Raw genomic sequence first — 21,509 nt, 5'->3', positions numbered from 1 at the left:
ATATTTAAGCATTGTAACAAGTGACCGTGGGTACCTGATCCAGGCTGGCAACCATCGTGACCTCCAGGACTGGCTCTACTCCATCAACCCGCTGCTCGCCGGTCAGATCAAATCCAAGACGGCGCGCAGCAAGCCAACCGTTGCCCAGATGGCGACCAGCAACGGCGAGGCAACGACACCGCTGGCGTCGGGCGCGCCCGGCGTCCCGCTACCCGCGGCGGACGAATGAGGGTGGCGGTCTCTTAAGTGGTCCACTTCTATACAGCACTTCTTTGTCGGGAGCTCAACTGATTGAGCGCACTAAACCCCTAAACTAGGGAAAAAGCGTCCAGGGAAAAAAACTATGTTTTTTTAACAGCGCGTTTTATTTGCTTTTTTTCTGGTAAACTTAAATGCGATACAAATAACATTATAATAATTTACATTTTTATTATTAGTTTTATTTCAAATTTAGGCTATCTAATTGACTTTTAGGATTTTCAAATTTTCATGCTCAGAATTGCTTTGTTAGTTTCTAATCAAAACTGCATAATTAAATAGTTTTTGTATTGTAAAAGTGGTGTAAATTTATTTTATATTCAGTTAACATTTTTGAATATTTTCCTTCTACCCCTGATTAATATCAATTTTTAACAATAAAAAAAATATTTATTATTTTATACATAATATATAATTGATTTAGAGAGCATAAAAAACACAAGCTTCAAACAAAACATAAAACATGTGATAAAAAAAAAACAGTTTTTCACTGTATAAAAATCCGCATGAGCCAAAAATACAAGTTTTACTTTTTTTTATTTTCTATCCACCCTAAAATCCTGTGCTTAGTATAGAAGTAGATATTTAAGAGGCCTTTTTTATTTTTCACCAAAAAAAATATTGTAAGATAAGATACACACTGTATTGTAACTATAAAATTAGATAAATGAATGGATCCAAATTTAATGCCAAAGAAAATATGAATAGGTCAAATAAACGACGAAGCCTAATGGTTGAAATTTTTTTTTAATACTTTACGCCTTTTTAAAGTTTTGTCTCTTTTTTTATTTTCAATGATTATCCGTCCTCCCTATTTCTATAAAATAAGAATAAAGAACATTTTAAGGGTAAATTTGAAAAGAAAGATTACAATTTTTGTGCATAGATGTTAAAATAATTTAGCCACACTGTAAAATTATCAATCAATATTTCCTTCACCCCTCCCCAACACCTTACCCATTTATTTATACCTTGAGTTCAAGCCTTTTTATTTACTTTGAAATAACAAAAATTATATCAAATTAAACCCAACGACCTTTGTAATCTCTCTTGCAAAAATTAGATAAAAACTATGTGCATGCTTTTGACAATATACTATAAATAGAAATTTGTTTATACTGAAATAAACACACAAAAAATTGGCTGGCTTTGAATTTTCAAACACTTTGTTTTTATCAAATTTTAATGTTTTATACAAGGGCTCGGCTGCGGCTTCGCTCGGCTGTGTAATGTTGACTGCTGCCGCGATGGGTAGCAACTTTTGGAGACAAAATTGTTTAGCATGGCTGCTGTGTTGAAAGTTGCAACTGCTGCCTTGTTTTAACAACATACTAAATATTGAAGCTTTTTATAGTGACTTTAAAAATGACCTCATACTGGCTTTGCATTAGTCAATTAAATGTATACTGGACTAATGTTGGTAATTTAGTCTGTGTATTGGTCATTTGTATTGTAGGACGTCATTTTTTATAAGCACAATAAATAGCTTCCTAAGAATTACAAAAAGTCTTTTTACAACATAACCATACAAATCCAATTTTAAAATAAAATAATATCTTATTTAAGAAAAAAACTGAAGTATGGAAATTTTTAGGATATTTTTAGAATGTGCTATTAGTTATTTCGTAAAACATGATTTAAATATTTTATATTGTAATTTTGTTTAGTATCAACTATGTATTTTGTTAGAATAATAAAATTCATATTATAATTATATAATTTACAAATGAACAGCTTTTATAAAACTGCTAATACAAAAACAGACAAGAAACAAAACTTCTTAAAATCTTTAAAATGCTTTGCTATGGCTGAAACTTATTTTGTAGATATTGTTATGTTTAGCTTTTTAATAATATTGTTTATATTACTTTATTTGCATCACAACTAAACAGAATAAAAAAGATAACTTGCTGTTGAATGTAAAAATTGTGTAAAAATGTGGCATATTATCATATTATGTATTTTATGCAAATTTGAAATTGATATGTGTTGAAAACTAAAATAAAGCTTGTTGAATAATAATCAGTGGTTTCCTGTTATTATATTTACCAACTAGCGGCTACGCCCCTAGAAGCCTCTAGTAGAACTTTAAATGTTTTTTTTTAAATAATACGATACATATCTATGTTGCTTTCAAGTTTCTACGATACCTAGCTATGTTGCGTAGGAGTCTCTATACTTTATACCTAAAAAAAATTAGATTTTTTGTGATTTCTCTTGGGAGGATGGTGGTACCCTCCCCCAAAATAGTTGTAAACCTATGAGAAGCTACCCTGGAGAACCCAATCGGTTCAGCGGTTAGCAAAATCATTCGGTACAAACAGACAGACAGACAATTTACACACATCCTGTTACTTTATTATAAGGACAATTACGAATTTTCACTTTCATCCAACCAGCTACAAAGACGGGACAATGTAATCATCTCAGCTGCCTGCTATTACATATCCTTATACTAAAGTAACAGGATGTTTGTCTGTTTGTGTATCTGTGTGTCTGTACCGAAGGATCTCGCTAACCACTGAGTACATTTTTTCTTGTTCATTTTCTATATATTATTACGTATAATCTGTCTATTATAACTGTAAACATGAGTGTTTTTCTCGACTTTTTTAAAGATAAGTTAAAATTTTTTTTTCAAAATTTCGATGTCCTATGACTTACTTTGTCTCTTCATCAAGCTATAGTGATATTGATATATTCTTGTCTGCTGATAATTAAGATTTATGAAACAAATTTTATTATTTTATGACGTTCATATTTAATTTATGAGGTTTCTTCTATTTGGGTTAGGTTTTTCCCTTGCAAGTGTTTGTCTTTCTCAAAGATTGGGTCTATTTGATGTGTAGTAGAACACTGAGGGGTAGAAATAAAAAAAAAACAAGGATGACAACATCCATAAAAGCGAAGCTCTTAAACAATAGGACAAACGAACAAATACAGAACTGAAAAGCAGAATATAAATGTATTACTCTGAACAAAATTGTAAGTAAATTTGTAAAACTTCAATACAGAACACTGTTTAAGGAATACTTCCATTTATTGAATTACAGAGATGATTTGCATACAAACCTTGTTGTAATAAGAATCAGATAAATAGGATAATTGAAAAGAATTTGAATAACAGAGGAAGGGGCTGTTTTTTTGTATGTTTGTAAATTAGCCTAAAATCATTGCAATCATTAAATTAATGAATCAATCAGATGATATGATTTTGTTCTATCTTATTACTAGTGGTTGCGCCCCTATATGTACTCTATATCCGAAGGGATATTGAAGGGCAGAAAAATGGCCTAAACCATACCCACACTTACGTTTAAATTCCAGGACCTATAAGAAGCTTCACTGTAAAGGAGAACCTTATCGGTTCAGCAGTTAGCGAGATCCTTCGCTACAGACAAAAAAATCCTACTACTTTATATTATAGGATTTTAAACAATTTAGTCAATCTTGATATTGCAGGATAATTAGTCCATAAATCTCAAGATCATCATAAAATCCTTTAGAAGGTTGAAGATCTAAATGAACAGATTGAAATCTATAATGCACTCATTCTGTCTCATCTGAGTGCAACAAAATTTATACAGAAACAAGGACAATTATACCCATAAATAGAGCGAGGTCATCAAAATAACAAGGAATAATTAATTATAGTACAATAATAAACAAGGATGACAGCATCCATAAGTAGCGAAGCTCAGAAATTATGAATGTATATTATGAATATATTTACAATATACCAGTGTCATCCTATATATTTTTTGAAATAGGGAAATGACAAAAACTTCAAATTCAAAAATCTAGGAATCGATCTAGCACCACAATTTATAAACAAATCTTTATGAAACTTCATGGAAATATGTACATAGAATATGAGCATATTCAATCCCTGATAATTTCAGCCGCAAATCCTGAATAGGAATTGAGAAAAGAATAGAAAACCTAAAAATCTAGGAATCGATCTAGCACCCCTATTAATATAAAAATCGTAATAAAACTTAAGGAAAATATGTAAAATGTAAATTTAAGCAATCCCTGAAAATTTCAGCCCATTATCTTAAAAAGGAGTTGAGAAAATCAGAAAAACATGAAAATGTAGGAATCGATCTAGCACCCCAATTAACAAACAGATGGACAAAACAATGTATAGATTAGATGTCATATGTCATGAGAATTTTCACTAAAAATTTCAGCTGTCTATCTTTAATAGGAGCCGAGAAAATCACGTTTCCCCCACTTTGTCTCAGACAGACGGACGGACATTTCGAATTATAGAGTAGCCTCGCTACTAACAAGGACAATTATACCCAAAAAAAGAACGAGGTCATCAAAATAACAAGGAATAGTCAATTTAGTACAAAAATAAAAATAATATATATAATATTTTTTTGACAAAATGTTTGAACAATCGTGTGTTTTTCGAATGCTTAATTATATAGAATCTTTATTAATAACAACAAGTTTTAAATACTTGCATTGTGTACAAATACTATTTAAGATTTTATTTGAAGTTTTTTTTAAATATGTTGTTATGCATTATTTTTTATAAAAAAAAAAGGTTAAACGAGTGTTGTTTTTCGGAGCGATCCAATTTTTTCAATTTTAAATCATCCATAAAGTTGCAATGTTTTTTTTGGAACCGAACGTACGTCCGTCCGTCCGTCTATAACTGATTTTCGTTTATACATGTGAGAATCGTCACATCGACTTCAAACTCAAACAGAAGGGCTGATTTTTGGAATGATGATTCCTAGGATAACAAGGTCCATTAATAAAAGCGAATTATCTCTACAATTAAATCCTAAAAATGAAAGTATGTCCTTATTCAGTATCCTGTATTTATCAATTTTGCAACATATTTATGTTCAATTTACAAATTAATGTTAAGTTCTGACACTCTACAAGAGTTCTTGTTCGTTAGTCCTTCCTTCTTATTTTAGAGCTTCGTTTTTATGGATGTTGCCATCCTTGTTTTAAATTTAACAATGTATTTTGCATCGATTGCGAAGCCGTATTTTGTTCTGTTAAGGTTTTAGGCTATTTAAAAGTTTGGAACTAAGTCCCTGGAGTCAAAGGAAGAATCTGCTTGTACACATTGATATACTAAAACTTCTAAACTTCTGAAAACAAGAATACATATGTAAACAGCAAGTGAAATTAGGCCTTCAAAGATATTATTACACTCCTATATTAGTGACATGTTGGACGTACAATGTAATTATTGAGCAGCCCTGTAAAAAATAATGACTTATAAAGACCTTGAGATTAGCTTGTCGACAAATATAAAGATAAACACAATTACAATTGTCTACTTCATCTAAATATATACTGTGCGCAGTAAATAATAGTTTTTTCTCGTATCGTATTATAAACGGCTTTCCGCGGATATAGAATGTACAATTATAAGATTAAAACTAGTTTTTTTAGCCCCGTGGTGCCGAAGGCACGGGCTAAAAAAACTAGTTTTAATCTTATGATTGTACATTTCTATATTCGTAGAAAACTGGATATAATACGATGCTAGACATAGTTTTTTCGTATTCATGAGAACCGGTTCCTATCCACCGGATTCAAATGAATACGAGAAAAGATTTTTATCAACTTATTTGATAAGTATTGAAGGTAAATATTGTGTCTGTCTTTTTGTCTGTTTATCTGTCAAAAGTAAAACACTATTACACTAAACGCTACCCCCTTGAATTACAAATTTATTTTAAAAGGGGGGCGGGGACATTAGGCTGTTCATTACACTAGTACCCAGAGTCTTATAATCACGATTTCTTATTCGTTGACCTAACAACGTTGTGGACTTCTATTGAATTTTTATTGTTTGGTTCATTTAAATGAGTGTCCTCTAATCTACAGAAGTGGCAATTTTGTGTATCATCATTGGTGATGTACATTAATTTTTCTTCCATTGTCTTATCCCTTTAGATCCCTGGTTCTGTGCTCATCTAGGTACTATAATGAGGGAAACCGCCCATCAGTAAAGTATTGTTGTATCATCCTTAAAATAATCAACTTATGTCAAGTCTGCAATTAATATTCCCTATTAACATCATTCAATTAATTCAGATGAAAAATAAAGAAATAAAAGTGTCTACCAAAGCAGAGAACACAGTTCGTATGAGTCATTTATATGGGAGGGGGCTGGGTGAAGTAAGGGTTTTTTGTGTTGACACGCCCATAGGACATAAATACCCATCCATACGCTACTTATATCAACCTTTAATTTAGATTTGTCTATAAATTTATCCTTTAATAGATTTTATTTTTTTTTAATTAATAAATTTTTATAGGGATAAACAAATATACAAAACAATATCAGGGTTGAAATTTATAATATAAACAATCGAAGAAAAAAAACACATTTTCCAGTTAACTTTTTTATATTTTTTAGTTTAGTCTGGGAAGTGCGTCCATCTGAGATGTTTCAAAAGGTATCTTTTAAACTTTTAAAATTTAATGAGGATAATTGAAAAAAAAATTTTTTTTGTTAAATCACAGTTTATAAAAAATTTAAAAAAAACTCTAGTTTCGATAAATAATTCATAATTTCTTTATTTCCAATATAATTATTAAAAGCGAAATTATCTATAATTAGGGAAGGTCCGTACGCACGTCCATAATGGTTAGCTCTTTATGTTAATTTAAACAGGTTAAAATTGTCCTATCGATTTCAAAATTTGCACGCTGATTCCTATAACAGTTAGGTACGACTAAGAAAGCGTAGCAACTCTATAATTACCAGAAAGTCCGTACGTCAATTACTTTTTTTATTTTTCTGAAAAATAAAGTGAGGGGGTTTTGTTGGACAATATAGAGATTTATAAGATTTTGTGAAAAGCATTGGAAAAATTTTATTGTTAAAGCATTAAATAGAAAAAATTAATCACTTATTAAAATTGGACGTACAAAACTTCTTGTAATGATTATAGAATCGCTTTGCTATTTATATCTTTAATAATATTATGATTAGTAATATTTCCCCTGCAGGAACTTTTACCCATGGGGCACTAGACAATACAATTTTTTCTAAACATTTGTTTGTGTGTCACTTTCAAGATTCCATTGTCAAAAAGTTTTCCAAAAATTTGTGTTAACTTAACTTACAAATATTCTATTTAGCTGTCACGAGGCCTTTTATTTGTTTGCCTGGTCGGCTATGCCAGCTGTCGGCCAGAGGCTGCCGCCGACGCAGAGCCAGATGCGGAAGCAAATATGCCTAACGCCTATCTGGACATGAACGGGCAACTGGTGACCGGAGGTATGAACCCCATGCCCTCTATGCCCGGGGCATATCCTGATGCTAGTGGGAATATAGTTGGGAATGGTCTGGGTCCCTGGAACCCTGCTGGTGGAGATCCCTGCTCTGCTCAGGTACATAATATTCATTATCTCTATTATTTGAAAACGAAAGCAATAATGTCATTTGTTTGTACAACAATTGCTAACCCAACCTAGATATATATTTATGCTATGCACGTGCCCTGCGTGGCTAGCCAGTGCAATATAACCTAACCTAAACTTAAGTAATAAACAAGCAAACTAAAAACAACAACCCCTCCCCCTATTTATATTTTTTTCAAAAATAGAAGAGGTAGGTATTTGTACTCAACAAGGCACTTTGAGAGAAAACGCTAATACTCTTTTCTTTTCTAAAAGCATTACCCTTTTCTTTCTAAATGAATAAAAATATGAATTGTTGTTGCAAGGTACAAGATAGCTGCTGTATGGAAAAGCAGAGACCATGTTACACCACATACAAAACAGTTTGTCCGGATACAGGTTCTTCGGATAATTGCAGGTCAGGAAATTGGGAGAGCGGAAAGAGTCATGTGTGACATCATAACAATATCATCTATCTCTTTTCTTTCCCACCTCTCCTCTAATCCCTCCCATTTAGACGAAGATGATTAAAGTCCCTCCACATATTATGACGTCATACGATAAAATAACCAATTAGAGGCCAGCATAAATTTTACCATTGGTCAATTACAGTGTATACTGGCCTCTCATTAGCTATTCTATCGTATGACGTCATAATCTGTGGAGGGACTTCTATTTAGACGTATTTTTATGACGTCACACATGACACATTCTACTGTCCTCATTAATTTCGGTAATTCTACTCTGAAAAGTCTGTTGGTCGGTAATGGTCTAATAACTTCTACGCGCACATGCATAATCTCCTGGTTACGTTCAATATTGCAATGAAATCTTTGGTATATTGGCTATTTTTATAAACATGTTCTTTCATGCTTTGCCAAATTTATATGATGGAAATGGAGTGTAAGACTAAAACATTTTCCAAAAAAGTAAAGTTGTTACATCAATTAATATAAACTTGAGCAAAATAATTTTCCAATAAAATTATTTCTGAAGCAATAAAATAGTTATTTCTCGCATCGTATTATAACCGGCTTTCCGCGGATATAGAATGTACAATTATAAGATTAAAACTAGTTTTTTAAGCCCCGATGTTAGTATGGATGAGAACCGGTTCCTATCCACCGGATTCGAATGAATACGAGAAATGATATTAACTTCATTTATATGCTTATAAAGGAAAAGCAGTAGGTGGGACTAAATCAATTTCAAGTTACAAATCTCTGATTTATTTTAGGAAAGGAGAAAGGCTCCATACTGAAGTGTATTATGAGAAATCGTGCAGAAAAGTTACTGAACCTAGAAATTTGGTAACATTCTAATTTTGATGTATTCGTCGGATTTTTTATTGAAAAATGCTTTATCAATTAAATGTCCAATTTTAAATATTTATTAATCTAATTGTGTTTGCCGTTAAAATGAATCAACTACATATCAACATGTCTAACTTATTTTTTTGTTTGTCGTAACCTGGTCGTTATGTTTTTATGCATTAAATTAGCGTAACCTTAGCATTACAGAAACAAGGATGACAACATTCACAAAAGCGAAGCATAATTAGATCACATAAAAATTTGTTGAAAAAGTAAAAAAATCAACATGTTTAAAATGGACGTACGGACATTCTGATAATGATTATAGAGTTGATACGCTTTCTAAATCGTACTTAACTACTACAGAAATCACCATGCAAAGTGTGAAATTAATGGGCAAATTCTAACATGCCTAAATTAACGAAAAAAGCTATCCGTTACGGACGAACGTACGGACGGACCGACTTTAATGATAGAAAATTATGACATGTAATAACCAATGATATGGCAGTATTGTTCCATTATTGTGCTCGTATTGGTCCAATTTTCTAGTTCTACTATAATGATTGTGTTAACTGTTGAAAGCCGAGAAGCCTTACTCTTCGACTTTATCTGCGCCGCCATTGTTTTCAGCACTTCGCAGCCGCAGTCCTTTAACTTCCTTTATTTTAGAATGTTCCAGTTATGAGCTGTAAACCTAAAACAGATATGGTGGAGGTAACCTTCAATGTCACTAAATGCGAGAGGTAAAATTTTTTAATGCGAAGCTAACCTTTTAGTAGTGTATGTTGGTTGGTTGGTTTGTGGCCAGCTCTGTTTTTAATTACTTTACCACTACGCATCGTTGTAAAAAGCGCAACGTGTGTTCTATAAAGCTTATGATCTGACTGTCTGTCTGTAATACGTTACACAAGTCACGCTATTACAGTGACATTAAAACCAAAATTATTAGAGTATATTAGTGCATGTGTCAGATAACCAATTTTTATTTTCTTAATTCTGGCCCGAATAACAATATAATATATGATTTTATAAATTTCATATCACAAAAATATACACAATACACATTGTTTCGTTCCGTGTTGTATGAATTATGTCTTAAATGTATAGTATAATTAATATTTAATATCCCAATGCCTTATCTATATTTGTATATCATTTCATGTTGGAATAAATATTTAAATGTTAGATGTCAATAGTTAAATTTTCAATATTTAGGGATTAAGGAATCAGTCCCCTTTTTAAAAGCGAAGCTTTTCTACATTTACAGTCCGTCCGTCCGTCTGTCCATCCGTCCATAATGGATAGCTTTTTTTCGTTAATTTCGGCATGTTAGAATTGTCCTATCGATTTCAAACTTTGCATGGTGATTCCTTTAGAAATTATGTACGATTTAGAAAGCGTAGCAACTCTATAATCATTACCAAAATGTCCGTATGTCCACTTAAAACATGTCGATTTTTTTACTTTTTTTAACACCAAATTTTCATGTGATCTCATCATCCGATTGGTCTGATTTTTGGTATGTTAATTCCTGGGACAACAAAGTATAATGTTATAAGCGAAGCAACTTTATAATCAAGTACTAAAAATGTATGTATGTCCATAAACATTATCCTGTATCAAGCAGTTTTTCAACAAGTTTACTTACAATTTTGGTTCGACTCTTATACATTTATATTCTGATTATTAGGTTCTGACACTATACAGTCCTACCTTTTCAGTGCTTCGCTTTTATGGATGTTGTCATCCTTGTTTTATGAAAGTTTACCTTCGTTAGCGAACTAATATTGGGGGAAAGATTTCTGTATCAAATTTTGATTTTAAAATTAATTATGATTGCAGGAGAAGTGAACCAGTAACCAAAGATGTTACAATAGAAGATGAGTCTGTCAAAGTTGGGGAGATGGTAGAGAAATGTATTCCTGTCACGAAATGCAGGTACAGCATGGTTGCATCATTTGGACATACAATATTAGCCAAGCTTTTCTTTTTCATTACACCATGGAATGGTCAGTAGTATAAGCTGTCAATTTTACATTTATTTTTGGATAGAATAAATATCAGGGAAGATATGTACGTTTATATATAAAATTACACCATAAATGGTCAGTAGTATAAGCTGTCAATTACATTTTATTGTACATTTATTTTTGGATAAAATAAATATCAGGGAAGATATATACGTTTATATATAAGATTACACCATAAATGGTCAGTAGTAAGCTGTCAATTACATTGTATTATACTTTTTTATTTGGATAGAATAAATATCAGGAAAGATATAAACTTTTAAAAAACAATTTCCCTTGAACACCCTGTATTAAAGCTGGTCGCATAGCATAGATTTGCAGCAACAACTAAAAAAGCTTTGTGATTACGCTTGATCTGAATATTGATGTCTTAGACTGGAAGAGGTACAAGAAACCAAGACAAGAATGAAGTCAGCGCAAAAGTGCGAACAAGTTCCGGTGTCAAAACCACAGTGTACTATAGATGTTGTTGAACAACCACCTTTTGTAAGTTTAGTTATATAATTGATAACTGTTTTATAATCTCGTTGTCATTTTAGTTGGCTTAATGACTTTGGGGTACTTTTAATGAATTGTGATTCCTTGTAAATTAATTTTTCATCCATCATCTTATTCCTCAAGGTTTTAGGGTAATTGTAATTAAAACATATTGTTAAGCGACCCCAGAACCCTCATCAAAGTACGTTCAATGGAAAAGGGAGGGATGGTTGCCCCATTAAAAAAATTACGCGCCATTTTACCCCCTAAAATGTAAATACCATCTCTATCCAGATTCCCCCCATTCCCGCTCTTTTAAAATAAAAAGCTTGGACTTTCTAGTCCTCTCCTCTTATTTTCGAAATTTTTAACATAACGTAATTTGGCAGAAAATGTTTTCCTATGGGTATATCTTTAGATAGTGGACAAAATACTGCCACGTCTCGCGGTCGTAGCGGTCAAGCGTCATATTGGAAGTGTGACGCAAATTTTAGATCTCAGTTTTCGCTATTTAATTTACTAATTTTCTCTATAAGATAACAGCGATGCTTGAAAGATTATTTAATTCGCTATAATATAAAGAAAATTTGTTTTCAAATAGCGAAATCTGGGATCTAAAATTTGCGTCACCCTACCAACTTGACGCATGACGGCGTATGACTGGAAGATATGGCATTATTTTGTCCACTATCATATCTTTAAGAGAATTATTACAGTAGTCCCCAAAGTTTCTTATTGGTTTTACTTAACAACTTTGTGGACTTTAGAAAACTTTGGATTAGTTGATTCATTAAGTTGAGTGTTCAAACGTTTCACCACTAATTTTAATCTACAGAAGAGGTAGTTTTGTGTGTCATCATTGGGGATGTACATCAATTTAGATCCCTTTTTAAAACTGTACATCTGTACAGAAATTTCATGAAAATAAGTCCTTATGTATACGATATCTTAATGGACAAACGCACAAATTTTATATCTTGTTTAGATTCAGACGAAGACTGTTTACGTGACCGTGTCCGTACCTGAGTGCAGGCAAATTGAAAAGGCCGTGTGCTCTCCTTCAGGTTGTACAGAATACGGATGCATTGACCCAAGATACCCGGTATGAATATTATCAGTATTGGGGTTTGCAGGGAGGAGGGGATGTTAGGAGCTAACCCTTATTTAAAGTTAGAAGGATTTAAACATTACCTTTTTTAGACTAACAAAACCGATTATTATTTCTGCTTTTATAAAAATTGTTACTGCATTTTGCACGCTTTTGGTTAACTCGAAACTATGAGTACTATAATTGAATTTTGATTGGTTGGTTTCTATACAGTAATTATAAACTACAGAAAAATTAATTTAGTTTATCATCCTCGAGGAGATTTCTCTATTTATCGTCCATCAATTGCATTGTCTAGGATAGTATAATATATAATTTTTAGAATACATGTTCAACAGAACAAACATGGGAACCCAGACCTCCAGGACCCTGTCCAAATTGTGGACGACCCTGGGATAACCAACCTATTGGATCTGGACAACTCACTGGATCTGGCGATTCTTGTCGAAACGATTGTGGAGTAAGCATTTTTATGACGTCATAAAAAAGTTTTAAACTAATTTCTACCAGCCGTAGATTTTTATTTATACTAGCGACGACACCCCTTGAGGTAGAGGGGTAAGCCCCCCCCCCCCTCCCCAATTTTTAATTTCAGTTATAAAACAGTACTTTAAAACATGTCGGTTCAGCGGTTAGCAAGATTTTTCGAAACATACAGACAGACACACTAACACCCTGTTGCTTTATCAAAGAGATTTGGGAAAATATGATAATTTTTAAGTGTTTTAAATTTTCACATAGCATAATTTGGTTCTAATAGAATCCAAAATTTATAGCTGACTTATTTCATAGATGTATAAAAAAAATAACTGATCTTTCGTACCAAAACATCATTACTCAATCATGTGGTCAGATTGTTCTTGCACCGTTCACTTATTGGTTCAATTTTATCAGGGCTCGGCACCTGCGCCTCCACAACCGCAGTGTGGGCAAGAATCCTGCTATAGATCTCAGTCCCAGATTTGCTGCCGCACTGAATTACAGAACGTGTGTGAAACTAAGATTAGGAGGGAACCCAGAAAAGTACAGGTGAGTCTTAAAACAAGTCCTTTTAAAAAGCGAAACTTTTCTATAATTAGGGCCAGTCCTTCCGTACTTCCGTCCGGAACGGATAGGTCTTTTTGTTAATTTAGGCATATTAGAGTTGTCCTATCGATTTCAAACTTTGCATGGTGATTCCTGTAGTAGTTTGGTACAATTTATGAAGCGTAGCAACTCTATAATCGTTACCAGAATGACCGTACGTCCATTATTAACATGTCGATTTTTAACTTTTTAACAACAAATTTGTATGTGATATTATAATCCGATTAATCTGATTTTTGGAATACTGATTCCTAGGACAACAAAGTACAATGTTAAAAGCAAAGCATCTTTATAATCAAGTCATAAAAAAGGAAGCATGTCTTTAAACATTTTCCTGTATTTCAGCAGTTTTTAACAAATTTACTTACAATTTTTTCGTCTTTAATATAATAATTAATGATTTCTGACACTCTACAAGTGTTAATGTTCGTGTGTCCCACCGTTTCTGAGCTTTGCTTTTATGGATGTTGTCATCCTTGTTTCTTCAATCAAGAGTTACATACATACCGTTACTTTTTATAAAAATTTATTTCGAAATAGGTACCGGTTTTTAATATATTTGCGGCTGTGTCCCTAGAATCTAGGTACTCTGTCTTCAAAGGGTTAAGAAGTGGGCAGAAGTAGCCTAAAACTATCCCTGGACATATAGTAAAGCTTACCTAAAATGGGTTACTTTATATTATTGGATTATTAATTTACAATAGTATTACGGACTGTCAAACTGTCTTACTGACAGGTATCCTCAAAAAAATTAGCAATCTATTCTAAATAGCAGTAGAGAAAATATAAAAATAGCTAAAGATAAGAAAAAGCTACTCGTCCTTGCATCTATGAAAACTAAAATCTATTTAAACTACGGTGTATTTAATTTTGATACTTCTTCCAAAAAAAACTAATAAAAAATTAATACTGATAACAAGTAGGATGTTGTAAAGATAAAGTTACGGAATTAAATGTTTTGCTAATATCAGGTTTCCGTTCCCCGTCCACCAATCAAGAAAAATAACTGTACAATGGTTACTGAATATAAGCAGACCTGCAGGTAAACTCTATTATATAGAAGAAAAATAACTGTACAATGGTTACTGAATACAAGCAGACCTGCAGGTAAACTCTATTATAAAGAAGTTTGTGTCATGTAAAGAAAACGAAGTTTTTTCGAATAGGGCAGAAATTACCTTCCTAAGAGATTTGACCTCCGATGAGCTAGTTATGAGATAGAATTGACGTTAAGGTGTCTATAGAAGCGCAATGGTATGCCTTACAAATAACTTAGCACAACCTAGGGTCTATCTATGATATTTCAAGTACTTTGTACGAGTACTATGTGCACGTTTTACGAGTAAAATGTCTGAAAATTTATTTAGCTTTAAATGAAGAAAAGTACTTGAAATATTAGAAATAGACCCTATTTTGTCTCGAGTTATTTTTAAAAAACATACCATTGCGCTACAATATAGACACCTGAGGTCAAATCTTTGGACATTGGAGACTTTTATTATATCAAATATTTTTTTTGTTTCAAACAAGCAATCTCAAAATTTTCCAACCAATTTTTTTTACAGAAGAATGTAATTCCTATTATAATCAATGGGATCTACAATTAATTGATCGTTAATTGTCTTATCCTTTAAGAACCCTGCAAAGTTGAATGTTTATTTTAGAATGGTACAAGAACCCGAGACCTATGAGGTTACATCGAAGAAATGTAACAATTATCAGGACCAACATTGTATCCAGGAAAATAATGATTTCAAAATAATTTTAGTTTTTGCATAATTTTGAAATTGGTGCAGTGATTTAATCATTTTTATTGCACGGTGAGGCTTTCGGATCATGGAAAGAAAACGTAGTAGCGGGTTTCGTCGTATTTTAACAGTAGCTTTTGATAGTTTGTTTTAGGTTAGGTTAGATTAGGTAAATGTTAATGATTGCCTCGCAGGGTTAGAGCCCCCCACAGGGGCTAAAAATAGGAGAAAAGCTACTAAAAAAATACGACGAAACCCACTTCTTCGTTTTCTTTCCAAATTTTCTACTTGTTCCAAGAAATCTATATGTACGAAGCTTTAGCTTTCTCTTATGTTCTTCATACCTTGACTTACTTGATATCTACAACTAGCGGCTACGCCCCTAGAGGCCTCTAGTGGCACTTTAAATTATTAGTTTTTTGGTTCATGTCTCTACGATACCTTTCTGTGTGATTTCTCTTGGGAGGGTGGTGTTACCCTCCCCCGAAAAAGTTATAAACCTTTCCGGGACCGATAAGAAGCTACCCTGTTAAGGGGAGCCCGATCGGTTCAGCGGTTAGCGAGATCATTCGGTTCAAACAAACAGACAGACAAACACACATCCTGTTACTTTATTATAAGGATATTCAAAAATCCCTGACAATATACAAATTACTTTCTTACTCCCTTTCATTTAGAAAAAAAACTGTTTAAAATCATTATTTATCTAGATCCCTTCCTATAATGTGGTAAGATTTTATTAATATATTCAATTTTCAATAATTTGGAAAAAAGACTTGGAAAATGTGAAATTAAAGCCGAAATTACGTTTTTTGGTGGCTATAATGTCTAGTTTAACAAAAATGAAAGTCACAAAGCCGATAATACCCTTTTAAATACAAAGCTATAGTTTTTAAAGACAACAATTTGCTTTCCATGACTAATAGCTTCTTTTTTGTATCTCAGTAGCTAGTATAATTCCATAGGAGAAGTATTACTTTCTCAGCTGCTAGTAAACACAAGTGGCTTTTGGGGGGATTGTGGTACCCTCCCCCAAAAGAGTTATAAACCTTCCCGGGACCTATGTGAAGCTACCCTGTTAAGGAGAACCATAACGGTTCAGCGGTTAGCGAGATCCTTCGGTACAGACAAACGGACATCCTTTTACTTTATTATAAGGATGAGGTTAGTTGAGTTATATTTTTTGTTATTAATATTCTATGGGCTAATTATTAAATTGTGCTAAGGACCGCATGCAGCGCACCATGACCCTGCAGGATCAGGGTGAAACGTGCGATGAAAAAGATGAACAAGTAACACAGAGAGTTTCAGTTCCTGCTGGAGTTGATTGTCACAAAACGGAGAGGTAAGTGACTCTTCTTTACACTTTATATATGTTTCTACCACGTTACCACTAAAATTTTTTTTTAAATATTTTTTTTGTTATCCAAATTTTGGAAGCAAAATAAATTTTTTTGGACTGAAATTGGATACAAATAAGTAAGTTATATTTTTTTTAAATCTTTCCTTAGAGAGCAGAAATATTCAAAAGTAATAACAGATAGAATGACTCGAAACAGTGTATAGTGTCCAATAAAAAATGACTTCATACAATACAAATGACCAATGAAAGGCCAGTATACAATTCACCATTGGTCAATTACAATGTACAGTGGTATCATTGGCCATTTGTATTGTATGACGTCTTTTTTTATTGGACACTATACGCTGTTTCGATTGATACAATCAAATAAAAATCTTCCACACACATGAAGACACAATCCAATTATGAGGTTATAATTTCCAGGAAGGTTAATAAGCTATTATTTAGAACTGTAAGGAAGCAAGTTACAAGAACTGTTTGTGATAGACAGATTCCAAGACAAAAACAATTCAAAATACCTTAGTAAGTATTAACCTGTTACTGTAATATAAACGTTTCATATGCTTGTTGATAGATTCAAATATTGTTCAAGACTGTTCACACTCTCTTTAACAAAAAATTTCAGCTGTCTATAGGAGCCGAGAAAATCACGTGTCCCCCATAGCTTTACAGACTGACGGACAGACAAAGTTAATTATAGAGTAGCTCCGCTACTAAAATTTTTAAAATTAGATACGATTAGTAGGTTAGGGGTTAGCTGTTACACATATAAAATAAAGTTTTTTAAAAAAAAAAGGTGTTTAAAAGATTTTTTTCTAATTTTCACAGATTTTTATATAAAAAAGTTTAATGGTGCGGATATTCTAGAGTCGATCTTTGTTTTTATATTTCTAAGCCTCCTCTAGCACAGTTTATGTGTCGCCAAATTAGACCCTGTAGTCGTACCTTAGAGCTTACAGGTTGAGATAATATGAATCTTATCTAGTGAAGTCTGTGAGAGAGGCCCGTCCCCACAATGCCAGACTGTTCCTGAACTTGTTTGCCCACCTCAACCTCAACCTCAACCCCGACCTCAACCTTGCAAGCCCGTGAGGTAATATTATAATTATCATTTAAAATATTTTTGTCGTATTCATTCGAATCCGGTGGATAGGAACCGGTTCTCATCCATACGAAAAAACCTCGGGGCTAAAATAAACTGGTTTTAATCTTATAATTGTACATTCTATATCCGCGGAAAGCTGTTTATAATACGATGCGAGAAATAACTATTCTTAATCTTGATAATGCTGGATTGGATATTCAAAATATTCTGGCAATTTGAGATCACATGGCAAAACCTTAAATTTAGAAATCAATTCGCGTATGTACAATATTACAAAATACGATACAAGATTTTGTCGTGTTTTAAACGAAAGTCGAAAATGCATTAATTACAATGACATTTTCTAATACAGTACTTTACATACAATATCGCTTTAAATACGTTAAAAATATTAAATTATTTTCGGACACATTTCAGTTCTCTATAAAGTTGTTTGGGTCAACAATAATAAGCTCATTTTTAGAAAATATTAAAAGTCATTTTTTTTGGCCTTTTGCATAAGAAGAAATTGGGCTATATAAACGCCCTGGCACAGGGGTGCAGCCAAACTATACTTTAATCAGGGAAGAAGGGACACTAGTACCCAAAGTTATATAAATACGTCTTCTTATTCGTTGGTTTAACAACATTGGCGACTTCTATTAAATTTTTTATTTGTTGGCTTATTCACTTGATTGTTCAAACGTTTCAACCACTATTTATAACTACACAAGAGATCATTTTGTGTATCATGATTGGGGATGGACATCAAGTTATCGGCCAATGATTTATCCCTTTTGATTCCTGACTTTAATCCTGCCTTTGCCTCACTCTACACTGCACGGTTGGTTTTTTATTAAATGAATAAGTTAGGGTACAATGTTTGGCACTTTCGATATAAGTAAATGATAATAAAAAACCCATAGAATGCGATAATAACTTCAGAAAAATCGAAGAAAATAGTTTTCATACTTAATTAACGTTTTTAAGTTTTTCTTCAAAAAAGTTTAATGAGTTTAGGAAATATTTCATTCACTAATCATGTCATTTAAACTCTATTACACTGAATACAGTGTAAAAAGATGTTCTCGTTTTAATTTTAAGTAATTTCAAATGCATTTTAATACCTTTTAATGATTTATTTTTTAAAACATCTTTTTATAAAATGTTATTGATTTTTGAAGTTATATGTTAAAATGTTTTTAAATTTTGTTAACATTTTGTTTTAAATGTAGAAAATTGGTAATTCTAAACATTCAAAAAATGATTTTATTAAATTTTCATCACTTAAATTGCATGTTTGATGAAATTTTCAACTGATAATTCAAGAAAAATCGTTTAAGTTTTATTATATTTTTCTTTGAAATGTTAAAAAAATATATTATTGTCAAAAATGTGGAAGTTATACTTTCCTCAAAAAAAGACCTAAAACATGCAAATTAACACGTGTAATGCGATTTTTTTTCTTTCAGGTTTAATTTTAAGTAATTATTGATATTTTTTGTAAAAAGGATTTTATATAAAAAGTTTTAAAACTCGAGTTATGTAGTGGTTCTAAAAAAGGTTGCGAATTTATGCAATTTTCTTGCAAAAAAAAATTTCTAGGATTTTAAAAATAGCAAAGGGTGTTATTAGACGTACTTACAGATACAATTGCTAAGTCATTTTGGCCAAACACTAAAATAAAGTTTTCACATCTGAGGGTCCAACCGTGACTGTAAATAAACTTTAGTTGTTTTAGATTTCGATCGTTCAATGTGTTCTTTTTTAAAGCAAAGCTTTTCTATAATTATGGTCGGCCTGTCCGTACTCCGTATGTCCGTCCGGAACAGATAGCTTTTTTCGTTAATTTAGGCATGTTAGAATTATGACTCCTGTAGTACTTAGGTACGATTTAGAAGACGTATCAATTATATAATCGTTACCAGAATGTACGACGTACGTACGTCCATTTTAAACATTTACATACTGATTTTTGGAATACTATTTCCTAGGACAACAAAGTACAATGTTTTAAGAAAAGATCTCTATAATCAAGTCCTAAAAATGTAATGTCCTTACTTACAATTTTGTTTCGACTTTTATACATTTAAATTCTGATTATTCACTTCTGACACTCTACTGTGTTAATGTTCGTTTGTCTTACCGTTTCAGAGTTTCGCTTATATGTATGTTGTACAATGTACATATTGTACAAAACTGGACCCTGAATTAGCCTAACATTCACTTTATATTTAGGTGTTCCGTTTGTCCCCCAGGATCACAACCACTGGATCAATTTATGGGATAAGGTAAGAGTTTTCCGGCATGGGTCCGAATCCGATTTTTTTTCCGTTGGATTAAAATCGGTTTTGAGCCACGAATGAATATTTCTTACCCGAGGGAATAAATGATGGACCGATAGGTCATCATTTATTCACGAGGGTAAGAAATATTCATTCCTAAACAAAAAACTGGACAGGAATATCATTCTCATTTAAACAAAAAACTCATTTATTATGCTAAAATGTGGTTTAATTTTGGTTTTTAATTTTCATTTATTTCCCGGCTATGATCATTTTTATCCCTGATATCAAGTTTCTTTTAATAATTAATAAAAATTCAAAAATCTTCCAAAAAATTTGAAAATCTTCTAAAAATATCTACCTCGGGGAAATAAATGGTTACCTCCGGGAAATAAATGAATATTTACATCCACTATTTAAGGGGTTGTTTATATGGGAATGAATATTTACATCCACTATTTAAGGGGTTGTTTATATGGGAATGGTTTTTCAGTATTGTTCAGGTTCGGTTCTAATCAAGTTGATTTAAATACAAAATGTTTTATAATATCACTTTGGAGGATAATTTCATATTATAAATTTCTTGATGTTCACAAAGCAGTTGATAAAAATTACCAAATTAAAAATATCCCCAGATATATTTCACAAGATTTTTTATTTAAAAAATAAAAATTTGTTAAGAACAAAAAATTGCAATGTCATTAATTATTTAAATCTCCAACAGAAAATCTTTAATATATTGTATAGAACAATGTCTAGTTAATTCAAAGTGCCTATTAGGTCAGTTTTGGTTACATCTCAAATTTTCTCAATTATTTTTTTATTAATCATCTTATTTTAAAGGAATTTAAAAGTGTTACAAAATAGAGCTTTTTTATCAGACAGACAGACAAACATCCGATTAAATTCAGCCGTGAACACAGCTCTGCGCGGCATTTTTTTACGAGCTTAATCGTTAGCCTTGCTTTAAGACCTATTAACAAATTTATAATTTCAGGTTTAGAAAACTGCCAAATATTTTAATAAATACCAACATAATTTCATTACTCTTAATATTGTAATAGTTATTTAACATACATTGAACACTTTTAATACTTTAAAAATAATTGATCACTGCCTCTATTGATTTTTGTATATTATGATCGTTGTTTTTTTTGTTTTCAGAAAAATGTAATTCTTTTTTAAATTTCCTCAAAAATACTAAAATAACACTAGGAAATCCTAAAGTATGATTAACCTTAAAAAACATTTGATTTTGTTGATTTTTAAAAACATTTTGTTCTTTGTTAGACATCATATACACAGTGTAACTGTAGAAATATATTATTTTCAAATTCATGAAATATATATGATTTGTTATTAAAA

General features: G+C 31.9%; 2 protein-coding genes across 10 annotated transcripts in view; both read left to right on the top strand.

Moving 5' to 3' along the window:
* The window catches only part of unc-104 (kinesin family member unc-104), a 68,322-nt gene extending 66,039 nt beyond the window's left edge, over nt 1-2,283 (top strand). For all 9 annotated transcript variants that reach the window (XM_080158151.1, XM_080158149.1, XM_080158146.1 and 6 more), the window contains one exon: nt 10-2,283. In XM_080158151.1, the coding sequence (XP_080014277.1) occupies nt 10-229 (220 nt within the window). In that variant the 3' untranslated portion in view covers nt 230-2,283. The remainder of the gene's footprint in view (nt 1-9) is intronic.
* A 4,343-nt stretch (nt 2,284-6,626) lies between these two features.
* Nucleotides 6,627-21,509, top strand: LOC145317171 (uncharacterized). Its single transcript, XM_080158122.1, has 18 exons — nt 6,627-6,698; nt 7,387-7,638; nt 7,974-8,065; nt 8,885-8,957; nt 9,633-9,706; nt 10,806-10,901; nt 11,368-11,479; nt 12,456-12,572; nt 12,901-13,038; nt 13,473-13,607; nt 14,636-14,706; nt 15,329-15,404; nt 16,123-16,140; nt 16,639-16,757; nt 17,223-17,297; nt 17,761-17,868; nt 20,098-20,150; nt 21,142-21,509. The coding sequence occupies exons 1-17, from the start codon at nt 6,687-6,689 to the stop codon at nt 20,147-20,149; spliced, it is 1,620 nt and encodes a 539-aa protein (XP_080014248.1). The 5' UTR covers nt 6,627-6,686; the 3' UTR covers nt 20,150; nt 21,142-21,509.

This window comes from Acartia tonsa, chromosome 4 (genome assembly GCF_053477335.1).
Source record: "Acartia tonsa isolate MP-2025a chromosome 4, ASM5347733v1, whole genome shotgun sequence".
NCBI classification, from domain to species: Eukaryota; Metazoa; Arthropoda; class Copepoda; order Calanoida; family Acartiidae; genus Acartia; species Acartia tonsa.
Note: the sequence above shows the minus strand (reverse complement) of the source record. Positions and strands in the feature narration are given on the sequence as shown.